Raw genomic sequence first — 25,481 nt, forward strand, 5'->3', positions numbered from 1 at the left:
TGGCTCAAGTTTGAAGTCTTCCTTTGGTCTAAGGAATCTTCTAACTGAAGTGGCTCTTCTTTGCAGGAAGACCGGCTTAGAGAATCATGGGATCCAGCTCACCATTTTGTGGAATTTTGACAGGTCCTATTAAAAAGGGACTTCAGTGTCTTCTTGTTCCCCCATCCACCCCCAAGAACCAATACTGCTACCTACAATCTTTGACAGTAGCTTTAAGAGCAAGTTAAACCATGTTGAGATCTGTTTTCTGTTGGGTAAATCCATATAATTTCAGATTTTCCACAATCATTAATACAACCCTTGGAAAGATTAATATAATACTTGGTGGGGTGAGCCTGTTGAGTGCTCACCAGAATGGAAGAGATTGATGGCAATGTTCTAAATCACAATTGAGTAAAAGCCACTTATCTTGAATGTAACATATATTGAGCCAGTGATACTGTTCATGGTATCATACCTTTGTCACATGGCTCTTGGAATGAATGCAGTTAGTTTAGGGCTACATAATTGTTTGCTACTTGTACCTATCCTTAGAAGTCTGCAATTGGTGACTGTTTCCTAAAAATTAATAATGTTTTTGCTGCATATCCAGTGGCTTCCTATACATCAAGGGTCCCCAAGGTGATGATGCCCATGGGTGCCAAGGAGCCCATCAACACCATTCTTGGCACCTGCCAGGTATTATTTTAGAAAGTGGGCAGGGCCAGGCAGGACGTTTGCTCAGTAAGGCTTCTGAAGGGCCATTAGAGATTTGATTGGTTGGGCAGATTTTTTAAAATGTTGCTTTGGCAGCAGCTGCCACCACCACAGCACAAAGATCTTCATTGTGTGACTGAAGGTAAGCTGGGGCAGCCATTTTGTGGCTGTCTCCACCTTAGGGTTGCCAACCTCCAGGTAGTAGCTGGAGATCTCCTGCTATTGCAATGGATCTCCAGCCGATAGAAATCAGTTCACCTGGAGAAAACGGCTGCTGTGGCAATTAGACTCTACAGCATGGAAGTCCATCCCCTCCCCAAACCCTGTCCTCCTCAGGCTTCGCCCCAAAAACCTCCCGCAGGTAGCAAAGAGGGACCTGGTAACCCTACTCCACATCCTGCTCAGCCATTTTGTGGTTGCGCCTTCCCTGCTGTGTCAGACGTCCGAAGGTGCCCGCTGGCTCAAAAATGGTTGGGGACCCCTGCTACACATTACCCAAATTATTTCCCATCTCTGTAAAGTAACCAACAAGGAGTAGATGTAAGGCCAAGTCTTACTTTGCCAGTCTTGATAACGTTTCCCAATGCCTGCAGTCGCTGAATTCCAGATTCTGTCATTGTCTTGTATGCTTCTTGTTGCGCAACCACTGGAGTTTGCGCTTTCTAGGCCTGCTTAGAATTAAAGTACAGGGTCATATTTGCGAACCACCGAGAGGGGTAGCCATCTGAAATTCTGCAGCTGTCAGCAACTTGCCAGCATTAGAAAGCAAAGGGAACACCAAGAAATAAATGCCTCACATTTGAGGAAATAGTTTTGCCCCTCTACAAAGAACAAGCAACCTGTGATTGTCACTCAGAACGCCCTGCTTAGCAACCTCTCTTTTTGGTGCTTTCTTTCTTTCTTTCTTTTTTGTAATTTTTATTAAGTTTTTAACAAAACATACAATATATAAAAAAATAAAAAAATAAGAGAAAATACAGTAAAATTAAAAGAAAAAAGAAAAATTATAAAAGGGTATTTATACATCGTATTCAATACAATTCAGTATTCAATACAAACATCATCAATCTAAGTATCCAATAATATCCGTTCCCTCCACCCACCGGAAAAAAAAGTGACCCATCACCAGACTTCCGAAGAAGTGTCTGGTAGTTTTATTTACCAGTTGTGTAAAATTTAATTTTATTTAAAAAAATTTCTATAGCTCACTAAATAATGTCGTAAAATCCATTTTTGCCATCTTAACCCAATATGAGGTGGCCTTAGGCTTAGACCATGTTTGTTTAAATTCTTCCATATCATTTCCGTGCAGAAATTCTGTTAGTCTGGCCATCCTCATATATAACCATAATTTCTCTTTCCAGTCTATAATTGAAGGTTTATTTGTTTGTTTCCATACTTTAGCTATCACAATTCTTGCAGCAGCAAAACTGTATTGGCATATAATCATATCCCGGTCATAAATATCATTTGGTGGAATTCCCAGCAGACAGAATGATGGTTTCCTTTTCACTTTACCATTAATCAAATTCTTTGTTTCTTTCAATATTTTTCCCCAAAAGTTTAATTTTTTTACACATCCACCAGACATGCATATAGGTTCCTCTTTCCTTCCCACATTTCCAACATATTCCTTTATTCTTTTTGGTGCTTTCTGAAGTGCTAGCAGCAGCCGGCCAGCAGAGAATGTCACACTTGGAAGAAAAGGTTGTGATGTCGGAGACACTTCTTTGCTCTGCTTTTAATATCCGGACTGATCTCACCATACCTTAAAGTTAACCAATTACAGCAAAGGAAGATAGTTCTTAACAGTCCATTTTATGCTTCGATACTTTACCTCCTTTAAATGAAAAAGGGGCACAACAGGAAAAGGCTCCTAAATGCACTGCTGTGGCAGAGTTTTCTTTCTCTCTACCCAAGCATATTACTACAGACCCGTTTGTGTGTTTTACTACAGTTGCTTTTCCATTTCCTACTCTTCAAATAGTCCACATCACCTTCCTTTTTCCTCTTCCTTAGTGAGACTGTACCAGGGATACACAACTCACTAGCAAAGGCCACTCCTAGTTTAATTGAAAAAAAGTACCTGAAGCAATTTTAACTTGACATGTTCTTTTTAAAAGGTAAAGGTCCCCTGTGCAAGCACCGGGTCATTCCTGACCCATGGGGTGACGTCACATCCCGACGTTTCCAAGGCAGACTTTGTTTGTGGGGTGGTTTGCCAGTGCCTTCCCCAGTCAGCTTCCCTTTACCCCCAGCAAGCCGGGTACTCATTTCACCGACCTCAGAAGGATGGAAGGCTGAGTCAACCTTTAGCCGGATACCTGAAACCAACTTCCGTCGGGATCTAACTCAGGTCGTGAGCAGAGCTTTTGACTGCAGTACTGCAGCTTAACACTCTGCGCCACGGGTATCCTGTTCTTTTTAAGCTATTCTGTAATATGCTTGTTCCAGCACTCTCCTTTCTGTATCACTACATCTCTTTCTGAATCTGCCATTCTTCCCTTTTTCCCCTCTTCCTTTTTTTCTCTGCATCCCATAGCACATTTTTCTTTCTGCAGCCCATCACAGCCCCTCCTCTATTTCTGTACCCAGACTCCTGTAAGATAATCCAGCAACAAGACCAGCAAACCAGCTCTAGTAATGAGCGGGTAGAAATGCTGGATGGAGATACGCACTCCCCTACACAGTAGAAGACAAGTCCAGCAATCTTGAAGAGAGCTCAGATGCGCATCACGATGTGGAAGCAAATGGACACACCTGTATGGGCAGCACATGTCTAGGCATGCGGGTACACTGTGAAATCCCTTGTTGCTTTCAGGTCATATGAACTAGGATTTAGGTTGCACAAAGATATTTCAACAAAACTGTCACAGGGTTGCCAAGATGTATTGCTTCGTAATAAAAATCTGTATAAAATAGCTCCATGATTTGGTGTCTTGTCAACATGACATCAAACTTCCGCAAATATTTTCTTTTTTAAATACTCCATCCAGGCATCCTTTGAAGAGAGTTCCATGGAATTCCATTCAAAATGAGGGATCTGAAAGAATAGAAAAGTTTACTACTAAAGTTCAATGTGTCGAAACAAGAGGACATCCCAGACTTAGAAAAGTGGCAACAGAAAATGGATGAATTTGTGGTGATGGCCAGATTGACCAGCATGATGAAAGAAAAACCGATAGAAGAATCACGGAAGAAATGGGAATGTTATTTTGATTGTTAAATGGAAAGAGTAAATTAAAAATTTATAAACAGAGATAACATATATAATGCTTAGTTCATATAGTATTTGAATCTAATAAGTAAACTGTATAACACTGGAATAATTTAAGATGTTTAAGATGTAAGGTGAAATTTACTCCCCGAAGGAGTACAATCTGTGGGACTGTAAGTGTATGTATCTTTTTTTCCCTTTTTTTCTTTTTTTTTTAAATACCAATAAAATATTTTTTTAAAAAAATAAAAGTTCAATGTGTCTTTTTGGGGGGCATCTATACAAACACTGGTGCAAGTTATATGGAGAACTGCCTTCTTTAAACATCTGAGAACAATCAGCCTCCAGCTTCTTCTCTCTTGTTAGCGATCCATGGAACTAAAAATGGTGCTGCTTTAGACCTGTGCTGAAATTTGAGCTAACTCACATGGGCAAACCCACTTCTAAATATGGTTGCAAAATTTGGGTTGGAGCCAACCACGGTTTAACCTTAAACATAGCTAACCTTAGCTAACCTTAACCATAGCTAACAATCACTCTACAAAAGTTAAAAGATTGGGCAGCATTAAAACTGCATTTTGCCCCCCTTTTTAAAACTGCACTTTTGCTTTGCATTTAGTGGAAGCCACTTTGAGCCATTCAGAGAAGTGGGTCGTAAATCTTTATTTAATTCATTTATATCCCGCCTTTCTCCCCAATGGGGACCCGAAGTGGCTTACATCATTCTCTTCTCCTCCATTTTATCCTTACAATCACCCTATAAGGTAAGTTAGGCCGAGAGTGTGTGACTGACCGAAGGTCACCCAGTGAGCACAAGTGGGGATTCGAACCTGGGTCTTCCAGATATTAATCTGATATTCTGAACCACTACACCACACTGGCTCTCTTTAAATAGATATACGTTGTTGGAAAACTTATAGACAATAAAGGTTGAGTGGGTAAGATGATGATATACAGGATAGTTTCTAGTTCTACAATTTTTTTTTTAAAAAGACACTACACCTTCTCTATTGTTGTTCCCTCATATATGCTCAATTGATAATTTACAAGAAAAGTGGCCTTGGGATTGAATATTTATGAGGAAACATTCCTTAACTAATCAGATTTTCCCACATAGTTCTGCAATTCTGTACAATATTGATGAAAAATATAGAATACATCCTACCTGGACAACCTGGTATCCCAGAATCTCCAAGTGTCTCTTTTTCATAGCAACTTCTCCTTTGAGGTGATTTGAGTTTTTGCAAAAGGCTTTTGAATCCAGAAATTCTACAGCAATCCTGAATTTAAAAAAAATATATGACTGACACTCAACAATGATGAAGTGCCAGCAAAATAACCTGAATACAACATCTACTTAAATTCTAAAACACCTCCAGAAGCCATTCCTAGATAGTCCAGGAAATAAAAGTATCATGGCTTCAAGATGCAGTTTACCAGTCTGATTCACACCCTGCCCTGAGAACTGACAATCTGATAACATGGCTCTCCCAGTTGTTTCAATCTTCGCTCATTACTATGCACACCCAGATTATCTCTCTCCCCCAAAATACGATATCAGGATATGCATTTGAGTGTACATAAAACTGTGCAAAGTTAGGCTGTGTGGGTATATGCTTATGAGTAACAGTAAAGTATCTTTGCCCTGACCTGGATGGGTCTTAACTAAGCAAGACTGGCCCTGGTTAGTACCTGGATGGAAGACAACCAGGGAAGTCTGGGGCTTCTATGCAGAGGCAGGCAACGGCAAACCGCCTCTGGATGTCTCTTGCCTTGAAAACCCCAGGGGACTGCCGTAAGTTGGCTGTGATATGACGGCAAATTTTTAAAAATATAATTACTTAAAACATTGGCCCTTTTACAAAGCAGACGTTTAGAAATAAATTTGCCAATGGAGAAGCAACTAATGTGCAGATGGTGTGTAGGTATCAGTTGGCCTATCAATAAACAAAACAAGCAAATATTTAAAATATGGGATTGAAGAAGAGTTGGTTTTTATACCCTGGTTTTCTCTACCTGTTTGGAGTCTCAAATGGCTTACAACTGCCTTCCCCATAATAGACACCTTGTGAGGTAGGTGAGGCTGAGAGAGTTCTGAGAGAACTGTGACTAGCCCAAGGTCACCCAGCAGGCTTCATGTGTAGGAGTGGGGAAACCAACCCAGTTCACCAGATTAGAGTCCACTGCTCTTGAGGTGGAGTGGGGAATCAAATCTGGTTCTCCATATTAGAGCCCACTGCTCTTAACCACTACACCATGCTCGATAAAGGAGTAATTCATAAATGAACTGTGATAAATGCAAATAAAATGTGCTTTTCAAATGGTATTGAGCCAAAACAGGGTGCTCATATGTTGCCTCACCATCCTTCAGATATCTGTCTGAGTAAGAGGCAACTTATCCGTAGCAGGTTGGATTCAAAAGGTTATTCCGGTTACTCCAGTGGAACAGTGCTTTCACTGGTGGATGGGGAAGTAGGATTGTAGCCAATTTCCCATCCCACTGCAGATTCCTATTCTGCCCCCTCCCATGCTGTTCATGCAAGCCACCTGACCCCCCAGGAGCTGAATTTCAGGGGGCTCAGTGGGGAGCATGAGTGGAAAAGTTCCATTCTCCAGCCGCTGTACTCTCCGCGGCACTCTGGCTCCTATGCAACACTGCTATCATCTTAGGTTTACGTCGACAGCTTGTGTGATCAAGCAGATGAAGCACAGAGTACCTCATCGTGTCCAGATTTGCAAAATATGCATGCAGGGCAGTGAAATGCTAACTATATAAGTAAAGTAAAGGTCCCCTGTGCAAGCACCAGGTCATTCCTGACCCATGGGCTGATGTCACATCCCAAAGTTTACTAGGCAGACTTTGTTTGCAGGGTGGTTTGCCAGTGCCTTCCCCAGTCATCTTCCTTTACCCCCAGTAAGCTGGGTACTCATTTTACTGACCTCAGAAGGATGGAAGGCCAAGTCAACCTTGAGCCGGCTACCTGAAACCAACTTTCGTTGGGATCGAACTCAGGTCGTGAGCAGAGCTTGGACTGCAGTACTGCAGCTTACCACTCTGCACAATGGGGCTGATTATATACCGAAACAGAAAATATGCTGTTACCTTTGAGCTCCTGATGGTAGCCCTTTCCTTCCCATGAACTGGCCATCTTGACCCCAGTGCACGGTCTCCAACTCAGCCATGACCACATTCTGTTCTACATAAGGAAGCGGCTTCTTGTTTCTATCAAGAATGCATTCAAAGTCTGAAAGGCAAGTATCGTTGACCGATAAAGTGGGACTTGGTTGTAGGAAATATTTTTAAAAGAAAGTTACAGCAGAACCTCATGCTTGGAAGTGAATGTTTACAGCATTCCTGCCGCACCGGCACAACATAACAAACCATAAAGCAACGTTGGTAACTGAGGCTGGCTATTCAGGCTCTGGCAAGGAAAGGACAGGATAAAAAGTATATAAATAAATAAGTAAGTAAACAGATAAATAAGTAAATGCTTACACCTTTATATCTTACCTCTAGCCCTGACCTGGATAGCCTAGGCTAGACCTCAGAAGCTAAGCAGGGTCAGTCTTGGTCAGTATTTGAATGGGCAACCTCCAAAGAATACCAGGGTCGTGACATGGAGGTAGGCAATGGCAAACCACCGCCAAATGTTTCTTGCCTTGAAAACCCTACAGGGTCGCCATAAGTCAGCTGTGACTTGACGGCACAAGAAAAACAAAATCCTACCTCTACCATCACCCTCCTTTGGAAAGCTGGGCTAACATGGAGTTCTTACAGGATGGTGAAGATCCATCTCTGCTTAGCTTCAAGAGTAATAAAGAGCAACATGCTTCCAGACCATTCATGGGCTATTTAAGGTCAAGGCAATAATTGCACTGGCTACTTAAAAAAAATCAAAAAAAATCTCTATAGCCAAAGTTGCTTTCTGCTTTCAATAGCTACCTGCTGTACCTGGAAGCTGTTAATTTCCTGGTTCTGCCCCTCCAGTCCCACCAACTGCAGAGAGGCCAGCCAGTACAGCTTCTTACACCCTGACCCTAAACATTTCCTAGGAAATATGTACTGATGGTTCTCGTAGGTTATCCGGGCTGTGTAACCGTGGTCTTGGTATTTTCTTTCCTGACGTTTTGCCAGCAGCTGTGGCCGGCATCTTCAGAGGAGTAACACTGAAGGACAGTGTCTTTCAGTGTCAAGTGTGTAGGAAGATGTACTGATGGTTTCAATAGAATGTATTTCCAGGAAAGGGTTTACCCAAAGGATCGGTCAAAGCATGATCCAACCACATTTGATGCTTTGATAAACAGGAGGAAGAGGAAGAAGAGGAAGAGATGGTTTTTATGTTCCAATAAGCAGAGGCTGGATGGCCATCTGTCAGGAGTGCTTTGATTGTGGGATCCTGCATGGTGGGGGGAGGGTTGGGGTCACTGGGGATGTGGGGGGGGGAGGTAGTTGTTAATTTCCTGCATTGTGCAGGGGGTTGGACTAGATGACGCTGGTGGTCCCTTCCAACTCTATGATTCTCGCTACCTTTTAAGGAGAATCAAACCGGCTTACAATCTCATTCCCTTCCTCTCCCCACAACAGACACCTTGTGAGGTAGGTGGGACTGAGAGAGTTCAGAGAGAACTGTGATTAGCCCAAGGTCACCCAGCTGGCTTCATGTGTAGGAGTGGGGAAACCAACATGGTTCACCAGATTAGAGTCCGCCTCTCCTAACCACTACACCACGCTGGCTCTCCTTGTGCAAGGGTCATGGTGCATAATCAGCAATAATGGGCTGGATTAGAGCCACCAAAGCTCAGTCCAGAGAGGATTGAAGTGCAGCTGGTTGGATAAAACAGCAAACTGAAGATGTGCACAGTCGATCTGGTCTGGAAAGGGTCGCGCTCCCTACTCAAGAAGCGGGTTTGTGAATGCTTTTAGATCTGGGATGGCAGATGGAATAGTAGTGTCTTGAACCATCAGCCCTTCCTTGAGAGGCATGATTTGGAAAGATTTATCATGCAATGTAAAATCATTAATGTTAGCGACCATTAAAACCGGCCAACAAAATTGTAAAGGTTAGAAAGACATCCACCGTAAAAGTTAACAACTCAAGGGTGGCTTCCACTGAGGCAAATGCTCACCTATTCCATAATAGTAGGGGGTGAGAACAGATGCTTTGGCAAAATGGCTTCCTCCCAAGGTTTCCCCCAGCAGTCTGTGGATTTGCTGGTGCAAGGCACTCAGGCCGCCGCCACCTGCAGAAACAAGAGGAACAACAAACAGAACCGAAGAGAAAAAACACATCACCCCCCCCCATCATTTCTAGGATTGCCAGGTCCCTCTTCGCCACCGGTGGGAGGTTTTTGAGGTGGAGCCTGAGGAGGGCAGGGTTTGGAGAGGGGAGGGACTTCAATGCCATAGAGTCCAATTGCCAAAGCAGCCATTTTCTCCAGGTAAGCTGATCTTTATCAGCTGGAGATCAATTGTAATAGCAGGAGATCTCCAGCCGCTACCTGGAGGTTGGCAACCCTCGCTTCACAGTGGCAATATTTATTATATTAAGCAGCAGGGTGGTGCGTTTTTTTTAATTGCCATTTTTAAAAAAGCTTATGTAGTACTCTAGAGCAAGGGTCCTCAACCTTTTAGAACCTTTGGGCACCTTTGGAATTCCAACAGAGGATGGTGGGCACAAACACAAAACGGCTGCCATATGAGGTATAGCCACACGCACACACAGAGGAAGCTCAAAAGTGAGGAGTAATTTAAAAAATACACTGGGAAAGAGGAGTGAGAAAATAAAACCAACACTGTGGTGGCGGCTGCCACTGAAACGACGTTCTTTTAATCTGAACAGCCAATCAGATCTCCAGTGGCCAATCAGAAGCCCTGCTGGGCAAATGTCCCACCAGTAGGGTTCCTGAGTCCCTCTTTGCCACCGGCAGGAGGTTTTTGGGGCGGAGCCTGAGGAGGGTGGGGTTTAGGGAGGGGAGGGACTTCAATGCCATGGAGTCCAATTGCCAAAGCGGCCATTTTCTCCAGGGGAACTGATCTCTATCGGCTGGAGATCAGTTGTAATAGCAGGAGATCTCCAGCTAGTACCTGTAGTTTGGCAATCCTATTTACCAGGCCCCACCCACTTTCTAAAAACACTTGGTGGGCACTAGGAAAGGAGTCGGTGGTGCCATGATGCCCACTGGCACCATGATGAGGACCCCTGCTCTAGAGGAAAGATGTCCAGTTTAAAATATGGGCCTTGCAACACACTCAAGAACAGGCTATCCATTTCCGAGAGTTTCTAATGACTTGTGGCACTGATAATACCTCTGGCATTCAATGGGTTAAGAAGCAGAATACTTACTTTTCCGCTGCAGTTGTTGACAGTAGCGTTCGTGAAACCACGGAACTTGAAACTCTGGGCACTCCAAACAGACAGCGCGGTTCAGCTCCATCAGCCGCAAGCGGACCCTCCTGTTTAAGGCATCTGGTAGTGCTGGTTTATTAAAAATACAAAAACATTTAGCGTACGGCATGCCATCCATCAGTGGAAAAAGTAAAATGGCCATTTAGATCGGGGCCAGGATCCAGCAATGCACAAGACGAAACATAAATGGACTTACCGCAGTTCTAGCGCTTTCCTCCCAGCTGTATTCCCATTACCCTTTCTGAGAATGCCCTGACCTGGATGGCCCAGGCTAGCCTGATCTCGTCAGATCTCAGAAGCTAAGCAGGGTCAGCCCTGGTTAGTATTTGGATGGGAGACCACCAAGGAATACCAGGGTTGCTGCGCAGAGGAAGGCACTGGCAAACCACCTCTGTTAGTCTCTTGCCATGAAAACCCCCAAAAGGGGTCGCCATAAGTCGGCTGCGACTTGACGGCACTTTACACACGCACTTTCTGAGAAAGCAAGACACCCCGTTAGATACTTCTTCTGATACAATTTCAGTACCGTATTACACGAAATTGTGCAAACTAGCAGTGGGACATTCTGTTGCTCCATATGCCCACTGTTATTTCGTTACACGATGTGTTACTGCAGCCCTTGTGTGAGCCAAACTGCACTGAGCACATTTTCTTTTCCACTCATGCACTGCTGGATCAAACCCAGTGTCTATGGCGGCCATCCTCATTCCAAAACAGAAATAAAACACACACATTCTAAAACTCAAGAAATGTCAAAGGAGCACGAGATTTGTCACTTACTTTCAAGCTGGACATCCAGTTTGGCTAGGAAGTCCACATTAAATATAGCCGTTGCCAAATTCTCTGGGAAATACTCAGCGATGGCCAACGCAAAACCCAGGAGCACGAGGAGATGGGGTTCGAAACAGCCTGTATAAAAAGACCCAGTGGAGACCTTGCATTAATGTTATCCTTGCAGCGTGGGCAACACAGACAGGGAAACCAGAACTTACATAAGAACATAAGAAAGGCCCATCAGACCAAGGCCCATCAAGTCCAGCAGTCTGTTCACACAGTGGCCAACCGGGTGCCTCTAGGAAGCCCACAAACAAGACGACTGCAGCAGCACCATCCTGCCTGTGTTCCACCGCACCTAATATATTCGGCATGCTCCTCTGATCCTAGAGAGAATAGGTATGCGTCATGACTAGCATCCATGTTTACTAGTAGCCATGAATACTCCTCTCTTCCATGAACGTGTCCACTCCCCTCTTAAAGCCTTCCAAGTTGGCAGCCATCACCACATCCTGGGGCAGGGAGTTCCACAATTTATGCGTTGTGTAAAGAAATATTTCCTTTTATCAGTTTTGAATCTCTCACCCTCCAGCTTCAGCTACTGTATACTAGTATTCTAGTATGAGGTTGTCTAAGTTGGCTATGACTTGATGCCACTTTCCAACACCATGATTCCCTTCCACCAAGTTTTCGTCTTACAGAGAAAGAGTTCCTTCAATAAAGACTTTTTTTCCATCAGAAAGTAATTCTCCATGTGAGGATGGCTTAACAGAAGAGAGTCATTAGATCCAACTTAGCAGAAGTAGAAGAAGAAGAAGAAGAGGAGCTGGTTTTTATATGCCAACTTTCTCTACCTTTTAAGGAGTCTCACACCGGCTTACAATCTCCTTTCCTTCCTGTCCCCACAACAGACACCCTGTGAGGTAGGTGGGGCTGAGAGAGCTCTGGGAGAACTGTGACTAGCCCAAGGTCACCCAGGTGGCTTTATGTGGAGGAGTGGGGAAACCAACCCGGTTTACAAGATCAGAGTCCACCGCTCTTAACCACTACACCAACCCCTTGTTTCCCAAGATATAATGGCTGCACACTTGCTTTTTTGTCTCCACACAAAAGAAGGTTCTCACAATACTAAATTCCTTAGCCTCATTGGTATTCCCTTTATATCTGTCTTAGGAAAGCAAGCGCACTTGAACACTTCAACATCTATTAGCAACAGGTATGTTCCATCAACACATATCATGCACATTAAATTCCCACTCATAGTACTATAGCCTATTTGAGTCTAATGGCTCTAGGGCCAGGGGGAATGGGCATCAGTTCGGGGTAGGGTTGACAGGTCCCTTTTCGCCACCGGACCTGAGGAGGGCAGGGTTTGGGGAGGGGAGGGACTTCAATGCCATAGAGTCTTATGGCCCAAGCGGCCATTTTCTCCAGGTGAACTGATCTTTATCAGCTATGTTGAAATGCCTTCTCACACCCTGTCAGTTTGCATCCACAGGAAAAATGTCAACTGATAATCAACTGATGTACTTACCCAAGTTTAAGCTGAGATGTCCAATACAAGTTTTAAAAAACTCCTCGCTCTGGGGAGGATCATAATTCAGAATTGCAAAGGGAAGGAGAAGAGAGTAAGTTCCTGAATTGTAAATCTGGAGAAGAAAGAAAGAGTGGGTGTTTACTATGTGGTTTTGCCAGGTATTTATCACCTAGAGATATCAAGGTCTGGTGAAAAAACTGGAAAAATCATACACTTTCTTTCGTTTTAACTACGAAATTTGCTTTCTAATTTCAACTTTTTTTCTTGCCTCTCAGGAGACAAATACAAATATTAAGATGCATATGTTAAGGATATTTTCTTGTATAAATGTGACTAATTTGGACAACAATGAAAATACTATAATGTGTTTAATGAGAACGCTATATTAAAGAGTTTAGTGTTTACAGTGTTATAAAGTTTAAAGAGATGCTGGTAGTCCTATCATGACTGTATAGGACTGTTTCTGTCCAAATCATACACTTTCTTTCGTTTTAACTACGAAATTTGCTAACTGAACTACAAATGAAGTATTTCCATAAATATGCCAAATAGTAGAAATGTACATGCTAACTGAATTACAAATGAAGTATTTTGCATTATTAAAGTTGTAAAAATAACATTACTTTTATAGGAAAGCATGTATTGTATGTATTTCATTCCCCCCATTTCCCCCCCAAAGAGCTTTGGGCAGAAGGAGTCACGCTCCACAGGCAGAACTTTCTCACCTCTCCCTTCAGTCAAAGAAACCACCTGGAATGGAGAAACATTCTGGGAGGGGGGATTTAGGCCTACAGAGGGATGGGGGAAGCCAAAAGGTTGAACTATGAGTGGAAATCCTTTGGCCCATGGAAATGCTCAACATTCTCCAAGCCCATTTAATGGGTTATGGCAGACTGTTATGGCAGATCGATGATAACCATGGGGCAGAAGACCTACTGGGGTGGCATGGCAGCAAGCACAGAAGGAACAGCAAGCCCAACATCTCTTTAAAAGAAGAGGGGAGGGGTTGTGGCTCAGTGGTAGAGCATCTGCTTGGCATGAAGGAGGTCCCAGGTTCAATCCCTGGCAACTCCAGTTAAAGGGACTAGGCAAGTAGGTGATGTGAAAGACCTCTGCCTGAGACCCTGGAGAGCCGCTGCAGGTCAGAGTAGATAATATTGACTTTGATGGACCAAGGGTCTGATTCCGTATAAGGCAGCTTCATGTGTTCATGTGAAGCTCTGGCAACGGATGCCCAAATATGGGCCTTATTACTGTTCCATGGAGTCATTATCGGTTCTGTTGTGAAACTTATGCGTAGCCATGTAAGTAGCATGGTTTTTACGAAGGAGCCAACAGCAGATCCATGGTTCAGTTTGCAGAAGTGAAAACAGCAAGGGACAGGAGGTATAAAACTCCTGTTGCACAAGTGAAGCAAAGTCCTTGTGTTGTTCCTCAACATACATGAAGACTTTATAATGTGTAGATGGCGCTTCAGGCCCCCGCATGCCTGGGAAAAACAGAGTTCCCAGAACACATGTGAGGCCTGAACAGGGGACATACCTGGGGATAACGCAACATGTACACAACATGTACGCAACATGTACACAAAGGAAGTGACATTGCACAATGCTTGTGCTATCACGTTCAAGGGCAAAAAACCCTGGGAAATTGTTATTTTACCTTATCTGAATCCTGAAGAGTAACAGCAGCAATTCTATCGAGTAATGGGGTACAGAGGTAGGAAGTTTTGATGAGAAACGACGAAAACTCCACGACGTTTGTCCATGTAATTTGGTCCTTCAAGCGCTGAAAAGCGGCTACGACATAATCAAGAAGCACTTCTTCAAACCATTCTCCAGATACATACTTCATTTCCTCTAACAGAAGATCCAGATCATTGGCTTTCTGTAACCTCTGATAGGCACAGTTGTTGACTTTTTGCAAAAGTGTCCCATACGGCCCGGAAAGACTTTTCCGACTGGACTGATCCCGTCGGACCCATTTTATAATAGCTACGGCAAAGGAACTCAGATCACTCAAGTTGCACTGGGGCAAGACGGCATCAATTCGACTAACTATGACTTCATCCATGTAAGAAGAAGGGAGCATGGAAAGGGTACGGATTAGCATGGAGATTTCTGCAGGTATGACGTTAACTTTCAAGCAGCTGGAATTAAAGAGTGAGAATCAAAGTGATGAGCAGTAGGGGGGAAATGTGTGGTCCATAAATATGTATCGAGGCGCCTTAAACCCTAATGACAAATATCTTTACTTGAAAGCAAATCCCACCAATGTCAGCGGACTCTATGGACTGGTATTTAATTAAGACCACCCTGTACATTAGAAAATGGGAAAGATAACCACAAACTAGGCCACAGTAATCAGATACTTTGATCTAACTCACGTGTATTATTTCATGACAGATTCAGCTATGCACAGTACCGACCTTTATATATACTGTATCATAGAAAGTGCCAGGTGAAAAGGTTAAGATTATAACAGAACTATTGTGGTTATATTGCCCAGAAAAGACCTTGGAAAGGAAATTAAACTTCAACGTGCTTATTGTTACTCTACAAGATTAAAGTGCTCTGTCAAGCTCAGACATTTTTAAGAGCTTCTTTACTAGCCTGTGGGTAATATTGGATTTCTAACTGTTATTTCAAGGGTATAAAGATTGCTTGCCTGGTCCCCCATGGTAACAATCTTTTACCCATGGGTTGGAACCCTCAGGTAGGTAGCAGAGCGCCACCTGCTGGGTTGCAAGTCCCTCTACAGTGGCCATCTTTTTTACTCCCTTCTAGAAGGATCTGCTGTGAGTCTCCATATAGAAAGGACAAGGGTCCCACAGCTTCTCTTTGCCAGCATACTAAAAGGGGCAGCAGGATGGTGAGAGGTTGTCCCTCAGCAAGGCAAAGAACACCTTAATGGATCTTACTCATGCCTTGTTTCTTGCTATGATGCATCTTCTGGCGCTCGGCTTGTATTTTCGGCCCCTAGCTCTCTTGGCATGCTACCCATAGTCCTGGCTCCCTTTCTTCCTGTCATGTGACTCTTATGTAACATGCTTGTTGTCCAGTGGGTCCAAAAAGGATTATGAATTATGGGAAGGCATGGTAGGCAATTATGGCATGGTAGGAAAACTTTTGTACAGTGGACGGGAGTCGTCCCTCTTTTATGCCAATACCAAAAAATGACTGGGTACTTTCATTTTTCTAAATGTTGCTTTTATATAATCTCCAACAAGAAGAAGAGTTGGTTTTTATATGCCGACTTTCTCTACCACTTAAAGAAGAATCAAACCGGCTTACAATCACCTTCCTTTCCCCTCCCCACAACAGACACCCTGTGAGGTAGGCGGGGCTGAGAGAGCTGTGACTAGCCCAAGGTCACCCAGCTGGCTTCATGTGTAGGAGTGGGGAATCAAACCCGGTTCTCCAGATTAGAGTCCACCGCTCCAAACCACCGCTCTTAACCACTACACCATGCTGGCTGCATACATGTTTGTGGGCTAACAGCTTTTGTGAATTTATTTACAAGGCTGTGGTATCTACAGTTTTGTTATGCCTCAGATCTTCTCTGAAGATCTTCTCAAATGCCTCAGATCTTCTCTGAAGATCTTCTCAAATGCCTCAGATCTTCTCTGAAGATCTTCTCAAATGCCTCAGATCTTCTCTGAAGATCTGAAAGTTCAAAACCGTAGGGACACTGATGGTAAATGGAGTAATAAACAATGAAATACATCCACTAATTTAAAGGCATTTTCTTACTCAAGTAGCAGTCTCTGTAATTTGTTGTAAAGGTCAAGATTGGGGAAATGCAGTATGACCAGGGACTGCGTTACTCTGGCCAACTCTGTGGGATTGTAGCTATCCAAGTATTTGAGAAGGAGAGAAGAAATCCTGAAATGAAAAAAAAAAAGAGATTAAATTTTATCATAGTGTGTCGGAAAATAATTAATCTTGTAGTGTTCTACCATCCATAGACTACATGGTCCTTTAAATGTGGAGATATTACACATGCTTTGTATTAAAAGTTTACTTTTGAATCAGTTCCGAACTTCTGCATGCCATTTCTTGCATGGTTTCTATCATGGCTAATGCTTGGTGATGGTCAAATTCATCTGCCATCAGAAGAGCAGCTTCAATTAGCCTAAAAAAGAAAAGAAAGAAAAGAAGCATCTTGCAAGCTTCCAGTAATTCAGAGAAGGGAGCTCCATGTCTACATCACTGTTATATCACAGGATGGGAAGGAAATGCGCCAGGGAAGACAGAAACAGATGTCACCAAGGAAAACTTTTAAAAATATTTTTGAACAAAAATAACTAAAAACTAAATAGCACCCATGATGGGGGCGTGACAAAAAGTCGTTTTCACTGAGGGTCATGCTAAAATTATGGTGTGCCAAATTTCTGATTCAATAAGAGTGGACAGAGAAAACTTTTTCTCCCTCTTTCAAAATACGAGGGCATCCAATGTATTTAAAGAGTAGATTCAGGAAGGAGGAAAAGGAAATATTTCTTTGCACATGAGTGATTAAAATGTGGGATTTGTGGCTCCAGAGGAACTTGATGTACAGATGGCCACAGGCATAGATGGTTTTAAAAGGTCATTAGACAGATACATGGAGGAGAGGTCTATCAGTAGGTACTAGCGATGGTGACTAAAGGGAACCTCCCCATTCAGAGGTACAAAACCTCTGAATGCCAGCACTAGGAGTCAACATCAGGGGAAGGTCTTGGCCTCTATGCTCTGTTGTTGGGCCCTCAAGAGGAAATGGCTGGCCACTGTGTGAGAGAGGATGCTGGACTAGATGGACCACTCATCTGATCCAGCACGGTTCTTCTCTCATGGTCCTGACCCATTTTCCCATTACTTCAAGGGTTTGTGTGTGAGGTGAAAAAACCCGGTTTGTGGCCCATCTCAAAGTTACAGTACACATATGAGAGACAGTGTGGTGTAGTGGTTTGTCCTGGACTGGGCCTGGGGAAATCCCGGTTCAAATCTCTGCTGCCATGAAACTCATTGGGTGATCTTGGGCCTATCACTCTCTCTCACCCTACTCTATGTCTTGGGGTTGCGGGGATGAAATAGAGGAGGAAAGGCCATCTTCCTTGGAGGAAAGATGGGATAAAAATGTAAGAAATAATTTTTTAAAATACAAACAAGTTAGGTTTCTGGATTAACAACAGAATGAAATCAGGAAACATGGCTAACTGATCCTGTAGAGAATAGGGTTGCCAGAAAAAGTTTTCTCTTCACTACCCTCAGCAGGTTTTTGGGGTGGAGCTTGAGGAGGGCGGGGTTTGGAGAGGGGAGGGACTTCAATGCCATAGAGTCCAATTGCCAAAGTGGCCATTTTCTCCAGGTGAACTGATCTCTACCGGCTGGAGATCAGCTGTAATAGCAGGAGATCGCCAGCTAGTACCTGGAGGTTGGGGGAGAAAATAGACACCACTGTACTATTATCAACCGATGAGGAAACTAGTACAGGGGCGAACCAGTATAATGAGGTGCAAAAATATATATATTTATGAGCTACTGTGTCTAACAATTACGCACAAACAATTACACATACATATTAACAAGAAATCTTATACATCAACTGTACATTCCATCTCATGGACGGTAAGACAAGGAATATATCTGAACAAGAGTGCAATGTCTCTCACTGTATGTACATGGAGGTTGGCAACCCTAGTAGAGAACCATGACTCTGCTTCCTCATTCCCCAGGTAAAGCAAGGCTGGTGTCTCTATGAGCTAGGGAAAATGGCATTTATGAGGCTTTGCATAGGAATACTTTCAGAACAAAGTAATATTGTTGCACAACAAATGCAACAACAGAAGTTCAGCGCAGAGATCTGGCAGATCACTAATTTTAGCAAGGCAATTATACATGAAAAATGCACTTAGACACACACACACACCGGCTGAACTTACTTTTCTCGGACATCTGGTCCTGCCATAGGAGCAAGAGCAGCAAACAGTCGAGTGAACCTTGAAGGACTAGTGCAGTCGTCCATCATTTCCACCAGTTTTTGTTTAGTGGCCAACCGAAACTCTGTGTTGTTAAACTGTAACGACTGGTAGAATGCAAGGATGAGAGCCATGTTGTCCACGTCCAATTGATTCACATGCTGAAGAAGAACCTTATTGCACTTGTGTAGCAAAGGACGATGAGAGAGTTTGACATTCCGGAGAAACTGTACGAATCGCCTGGTGTGGTTCAAGGGGGTGGGATTCACGGTATCCAAAAGACACTCTGCTCTGTGTACCAACCGATCTCGAAAACTCTGCGAGATAACGCCAGATGTGCTGATCATCAAAACTGATAAAACTCTAAAAGAAATGTTCAAAAGATGTTATGTTTATTCAAGTCAAGAAACCTAACATTGGGTTGGATCCAGCCACAGTTCCCCCTCGACCTCACCAAACTCTCCTCCTTACCCCAACAGCTGTACCGCATGCTTTGGCTGTGCAAATCCCACAATCCCCACCTAGTCTTTTGGGTAGTCAAAGCGGACTCTCTTCTCCCTTTTTCACCAGCAGAGAAACTGGTTGGATCCAACCAAATGTTTAAATTACACTGCTTACTTAAAAAAAAAAATACGGTTGGTTGGTGCAACAACAAAATGGCTGTCATAGCAGGTGGAACCAACCACAAAATGTCAGGGAGCGAGGTTGTGCATAACTCTCATGGTAACTCGTCAACATTTAAGGCACACGCTCTGTTTAACAGAATGCCTTTTAATCTGCACAGGCAATCAGAAGCCCTGCTCACTTTCTAACAACCCTTGGCCGGCGCCAGAAAAGGTGCTAGCAGACATCATGCCACCCATGGGGACCGCGATCTAATTTATATGTACCTACACTGCAACTCCAATCATCAGACGATGGATTACAATCTGTTTCTGTCGAGGAAGCGGGAACTGTTTCTCTTCAGGATCTCAGTGGCTGCTTCTGTTCTATGGAATTATCTCTCTGAGGATGTGAGGAAAGATCCACCTTGCAAATATTCTGGAAAGCAGCAGAACTTTTCCAACCTGTTTTTTGTGGCTCCCGAGCAGTCATTTGTTAAGTAATAATTAACTGACAAATTTTGTGTGGGTGGGAAAGTGACATGGTATATAGCGCAAACTCGTCAGATCTTGGAAGCTAAACAGGGTCGGTACTTGGAAGGGTCTGCAGAGGAAGGCAATGGCAAACGACCTCTGCTTTTCACTTGCCTTGAAAGCCCCTTGCTGGGATAGCCATAAGTTGGCTGAGACTTGACAACACTTTACACACACTTATTATTAACTATACTGGCTCTCTATATCTGTGGCTTTTGGACTTAAGGTAATTTTTTAATGATGTCAGCTACTTCGAGTACCAGAGATTGGGAGAAAAGTAAATATTTTAAACAAATTAAAAATAAATAGCGTTTAAAGACTAAGTATTTTTAAATTAAAAATCTGCTTGATTGTTATTAGTGCTGCAAATAACAGTAGTGTTTGTAAGCAAAATGAATGATTTCATTTGATCTAGAGGGAGATCCAATATAATCCCAGTTCAAATCTTACTTCTGCTACATAATTTTTTCAGCAAGCCTCAATACCCAATGCCCCAATCTACAACATGAGAGCAGTAACTGACCTCAGTGGGGTCTATCTTCAATTGGACATATTAAGACCAAGCTGTAAGATTTTAGAAATGTCATCCAGCAGTCCTTATCCAGCACTCATTATTAATAGTCGTGAAGTATCAGAAACCAGGGGGCCAAGTAGGGATTATTATTAAGGTCCTTCCCTTCAACTTCCAGACCATTCTCAGTTAAAAAAATATCCTTAAAAATACTTTTATTGTTGCCTCCAAATCCAAAGGAATGCCTTCATAGCTCAGATTTTTCAAAGAATGAATACTTTCCTACTTGCTCTTTGTATGCTCCTCAATCATCATATTTAATTTTGAACAAGGCCCTAGAGTGTGGATCAAAAAATCTTCACAATGGGGCCATGTTCAGGTGTGTGTGTGTATGTGTGTGTATGTGTAGGGGTGTGTGTTTCTATACACCTGGTTGAGGAATCCCCAGATTTGTAAAGAATCCCCAAAACTTTAAAAACATTCTTTGGAAAAAACCCTTCCCCCAAATGGAGAATGGTAACTAAAATTTTGTGATATCTCATGATAACACAGTCTGTGTTCTGGTGTTGCCTAACAACAGAGGCAATGGAGCATAGGCAACATGCAAGTTTGGGAGAAGACAGAGAGAAAGTTGTGGTTGGGAAGGGAGGGGAGAAAGTGTTGAGGAAAGGAGAGAAATTGGAGGCTAGTGTGCATGTGTGTGGGGGTAGTATTTCCCTTCCCTTCCCATGGGTCGCCAGCATGTTTTCATGTAAAACAAAACTATGTTATAGAGAGCAGAACAATTTCTGGTGTGAAAGCAACGGGTTGCATCTTCTTCGCAGGGCTAGAATATTATTTCAGCTAAATACACATGAAAGGCCTGAACGAGCATGACTTGACACTTTACTTAACATACTCTTGCGTTAAGGTACTCAAAAACAGTCTTTGAGACAATGACTTTTGTTAATTTTAAAATACCTTGTGTCTTGCATGGAAGTCAAATTCTTATTCACAATCTCAGCTATCTGGCCCATGAGAGGACTGTGGTACATTTGTTGCTCATACAGGGACAACGCAAATTTAGATAGCTCAGGCATGTTCAAACTGTAAGGACATACAAAAAAAAAAAATCCATTATCATCTTCAGCCATATAGCTACAATCATTTCTTTTATTTTAATAGGGCATACATTTCTGTATTTGTTGCATCCTTCCCTGCCTTCTACTTTACACCAGCCTAACGTGCACAGGCAGAAATGAGCGCTGATGTTTTGCACTGGTCTCCAAATTGTCCTTCTGTCCACAACCATAATCAGGGGATTGGCACAACAGGAGAACAGAACAAGGATGCCAAAGCCCAGCTAGAAATCCATGTTCCTTCCCAGAGTGACATCATGAGTTACGAGAGCTTTTAAGTGTACTGAGGACTCCTTGTGTCCTCTCTGGCAACTGTATAAATTCTTGACTGTGAGGATCTAGTGTGCTTTAGATGCCTCAGGGAAGAGCAGAGGTTCTTTTCCTCTAAATTTTATAGATCTTGTTATAAACCAGCTCAAAGCCAGGTATACTCTCTCTCTCTCAGTTCCAATTGGAAGCCTTAAAGTTGCAACTTAAAATCTTCCCTGGACCAACGGTTGGCCTGCTACGTTATTAAATTCATAGCTTTCTTGCTCCTGCGATGATCTTACCATGAACTATTGCAAACTATAGCTATCAGCATAAGATCGCTGGCTGGAGAACAATGTGAACAAATACAAAAGAGACAGAGGACGTAAGGAGATCTAAAATAAAGTACTGCCAGAACTTACGAGAACTTTTAAAAATAAACATCATCGATGTCTGATTTATAGGAGATAAATTAAAAGGAATACATACGCACCTGTCCAATCTTCTCCAGCCTTCCATGACCATCTCTTCTACCAGTGAATCATGGGCATCAACTCCGAACCTTCAGAAGGACCAAAAGACAGTTCAAAGCAGCTCTGTATAGCTATTTCAACTTTCTCATTAGGGAGCTGAAAAGAAACTGTAATCAGAAACTGATTTAAAATATTCGGCTGCTCGTGTATGGGTTTTATATCTGTTGGAACACTTTCCCTTATAGTTTGAAAAAGCATTCGTAAAATATGAACGGTCAACGCCTACAATGGTAAGAATGCCACCTCCTCGTCTCTCAAAACCCATCCCTTCCATGTGACCTCCGGTTTAACCTCTTAATCCTCATCCCCAATTATAACCACAGTACACCTGCCTTTATGAACATTCCTCCTAATACCCTTCTTTCTCTGTTGTCTTCTTCACTATTATGCACACTTTGGGTACCAGTGACTCTTGACTTTCGTTATGTGACCAAAGTACGATAGCTTCAGTTTAGTCGTTTTAGCTTCTAAGGAAAGTCAAGGCTTGATTTGATCTAAAACCTACTGATTTGTCTTTTTGGCTGTCCAAGGTAAAACTCTCCTCCAAAACCACATTACAAAGGAATCAACTTTCTTCCTGTCTGCTTTCTTCATTGTCCATCTTTCGTGCCCATACACAGTAACGAGGAATACTATGGCATGAATTAACTTGACCTTGGTCACCAGCAACATATCTTAGAACAGGAGTTGGCTTTTGCAAAAGACATGGCCACAGTTTGCAAACACCCATCCCTTGGACAGAATCTCAACCATCTTATAAAGCAAATGTTGAAAATAGTTTATCAGTCTTGCACACACAGATAACAACTCCATTCTGAAATTGTACTTTACCCCCTAAGCACATCGTCAGCAGGTGCTATACCAGCAAGCTGCGAAACATTTATTTTAATACATTTTTAGAAAGCTTCAATTTAAAAAATCATAATTAAAAAAAATGTTTGCCACATACATTTATTTATGTGGTAAACAACTTAACAAACAAGAAATTAGGAAAAAGTATAGCAACATTTAAGATGTTTAAGTGTTTAAGACAAATGACAAGTTATAGTATTAGAGTCTCTTGTTTAGTTCATGTTGAGGCTATGGGATGGAATATTTTTCTTCTTTTTTAGATGTTATAATGTCTAGAATAAATGACAGTAATTATGGCAATATCTTTTATAAGTTTAGATTATGTTGAGGCTCGGAGGTTAAAATATGTCTTACCTTTCCCCCCTTCCCTTCTTTTTCCTTTCTGTATCCCCTTTTAATAAAATAAAATAATTTAAAAAATTGATTCCCTTACATATAAGTGTTACACCACTTACCTAAGTAAATTATACAGCATGTTAACTAATGCTTCATTATTCATCGATTCGATCTTGTTTTCTGCTAAAATGCGAAGGATAAGAAAGTGGGGGTGATCTCTTACATAATCTATTTTCTTTAGGGCTTCTGGCTTCTTCTTTTGAAACTGCCACAGTATATCAACAGCAGTTGCCACATGTTTTTCGGAGAGTTTGGTTTTGCTCTTTCCAACCAGATCGAACACTTGATCTTCATTTGTGCATTTATTCAGCTGGCTGAAAAAGGGGTCACTGCTCCACTTCCGAAACTGGCAACTCCTCGGTGAAAACAGAAAACGTCTCAAGCAAAACATTTTTGTCACTTTTTGTTGGCTACTTTTAAGTGCATCCAGAATATCGTCCTCCTCAGCTTCCGATCATCACCAAACTCCCAGTGAGCATCAAGACGTGACATTTAGATATATAAACACTTGCATCTCCTGTATCCTTGGTAGTCACTGTGAGAAGAATTAAAAAGGAATTTTAAAGTATCTTGCAATGAAATCTGTTTAAAAATCAGCCTTGATTGTAGGTCTATAAATGTCACATCCTGTTTTAAAAAGTAGATGATCCTACCCACCTACCCTTGTCTATGTCTGTAGAGCATCAATGGTCAAAATGAACCATTTTCTTATAGTGAATAATGTGTTGGATCCTCACTACTCATGAACAGAGCAAAGCATCTTTGACTCCTATTTTCAATAGTTCCCTGCTCTCGCCAAAAATACTGTTCCGAAGGTGCAGGGAATCATTTTCTTCTATTTGATAGGGTAGAAAGAACATGCCCTGAGCTGGATAGCCCAAGTTTGCTTGATGTCATCAGGTTCTCAGAAGCTAAGCGGATCAGCCCTGGTTAGTATTTGGATGGCAGCCCACCAAGGAAGTCCAGGGTCGCTACAAAGAAGAAGGCAATGGCAAACCACCTCTGAACGTCTCTTTCCTTGAAAATCCTATGGTGTCACCATAAGTCAGCTGCAACTGGATGGCAAAAAAGAAAAAAAGAATGCGTTGCCTGTCACAGTGAGCATTTTGGCATCTGCAAAATAGGTGGTGTAGCACCATCAAACTCAATGGGATAGTTTCCATGTTTGTTTTTTAAAGTCCATATCTTATTTTCATTTATGGCCAGGGAAGCCTCTCACAAGGCAGCATGGTGGCACTGTCCCCGGCCGTCAACTAACTATCTCCCCCTTAGGATCAGGCTGCCTGTTGTGTTTATTGTGTATTGCATAGAATATTATTGTCTGCGATACTTTTGCCTTTAGGCCAGATGTAATGATTGCTGCAGTTTGAGATCTGACTTTTTAAAATCTATTTGTCTTTTTCTATATACGGATTCTTCTATATCTATTATATACATATTTCTAATAATTAAAAAGAAATACTTCCCTCTATCAGAAAAATGCATTCCCTGTAGCAGGAAGTCTTTTTCCCTGGAATGAGGAGTTAGCAGAAGAAGAAAAGATGATTGGGTGATAGAGCTTTACGAAATTATGCATGGGGCAGAAAGCGTGGGTAGAGAGAACTTTTTCTTCCTGTCCTTAAATACTAGAACTCGAGAGTACCCAATGAAGTGGATGAGCAGTAGATTCAGGAAGGAAAAGGTTCTTTACTCAATGAGTGATTAAAATGTGGAATTTACTGCCAGTGGATGTTGTGATGACCACAAGTACAGATGGCTTTAAAAGGGGATTATACAAGATTCATGCAGGAAAGATCTCTCGGTGGCTACTAGCCATGGTGATTAAACAAACTTCCCTGCTCAGAGGCAGTCAATCTCTGAACATCAGCAGGCAACATCTGGGGAAGGCCTCAGCCTCTGTGCCCTGTTGTTGGCCCTCCAGAGTTACTGGTTGGCCACTGTGTGAGATGGGATGCTGGGCTAACTGGTCTGATCCAGCAAGGCTCATCTGATGATCCAGCTTAGCTGAAGGGAGTCATAGGCCATTGATGCACGGGAGGTTTTGCCTTGGATTCGCCACTCTCTAGATGCACATTTTCCCCATCCAAATTCAACAA

At 42.5% G+C, this 25,481-nt stretch overlaps 1 protein-coding gene across 1 annotated transcript; it reads right to left on the minus strand.

Moving 5' to 3' along the window:
* Positions 1-3,627: 3,627 nt before the first annotated feature.
* Positions 3,628-23,776, minus strand: FASTKD1 (FAST kinase domains 1). Its single transcript, XM_056861383.1, has 14 exons — positions 23,445-23,776; positions 22,098-22,166; positions 21,198-21,323; positions 18,555-18,953; positions 16,655-16,765; positions 16,384-16,515; positions 14,294-14,780; positions 12,629-12,743; positions 11,101-11,229; positions 10,258-10,389; positions 9,041-9,154; positions 7,017-7,158; positions 5,079-5,193; positions 3,628-3,739 (listed from the first exon to the last, which is right to left on the minus strand). Exons 1-14 carry the CDS (start codon positions 23,774-23,776, stop codon positions 3,650-3,652), a joined length of 2,493 nt encoding a protein of 830 aa, XP_056717361.1. The 3' UTR covers positions 3,628-3,649.
* Between the last annotated feature and the right edge of the window lie 1,705 nt (positions 23,777-25,481).

Source organism: Euleptes europaea, chromosome 15 (genome assembly GCF_029931775.1).
Source record: "Euleptes europaea isolate rEulEur1 chromosome 15, rEulEur1.hap1, whole genome shotgun sequence".
Classification (NCBI taxonomy): domain Eukaryota; kingdom Metazoa; phylum Chordata; class Lepidosauria; order Squamata; family Sphaerodactylidae; genus Euleptes; species Euleptes europaea.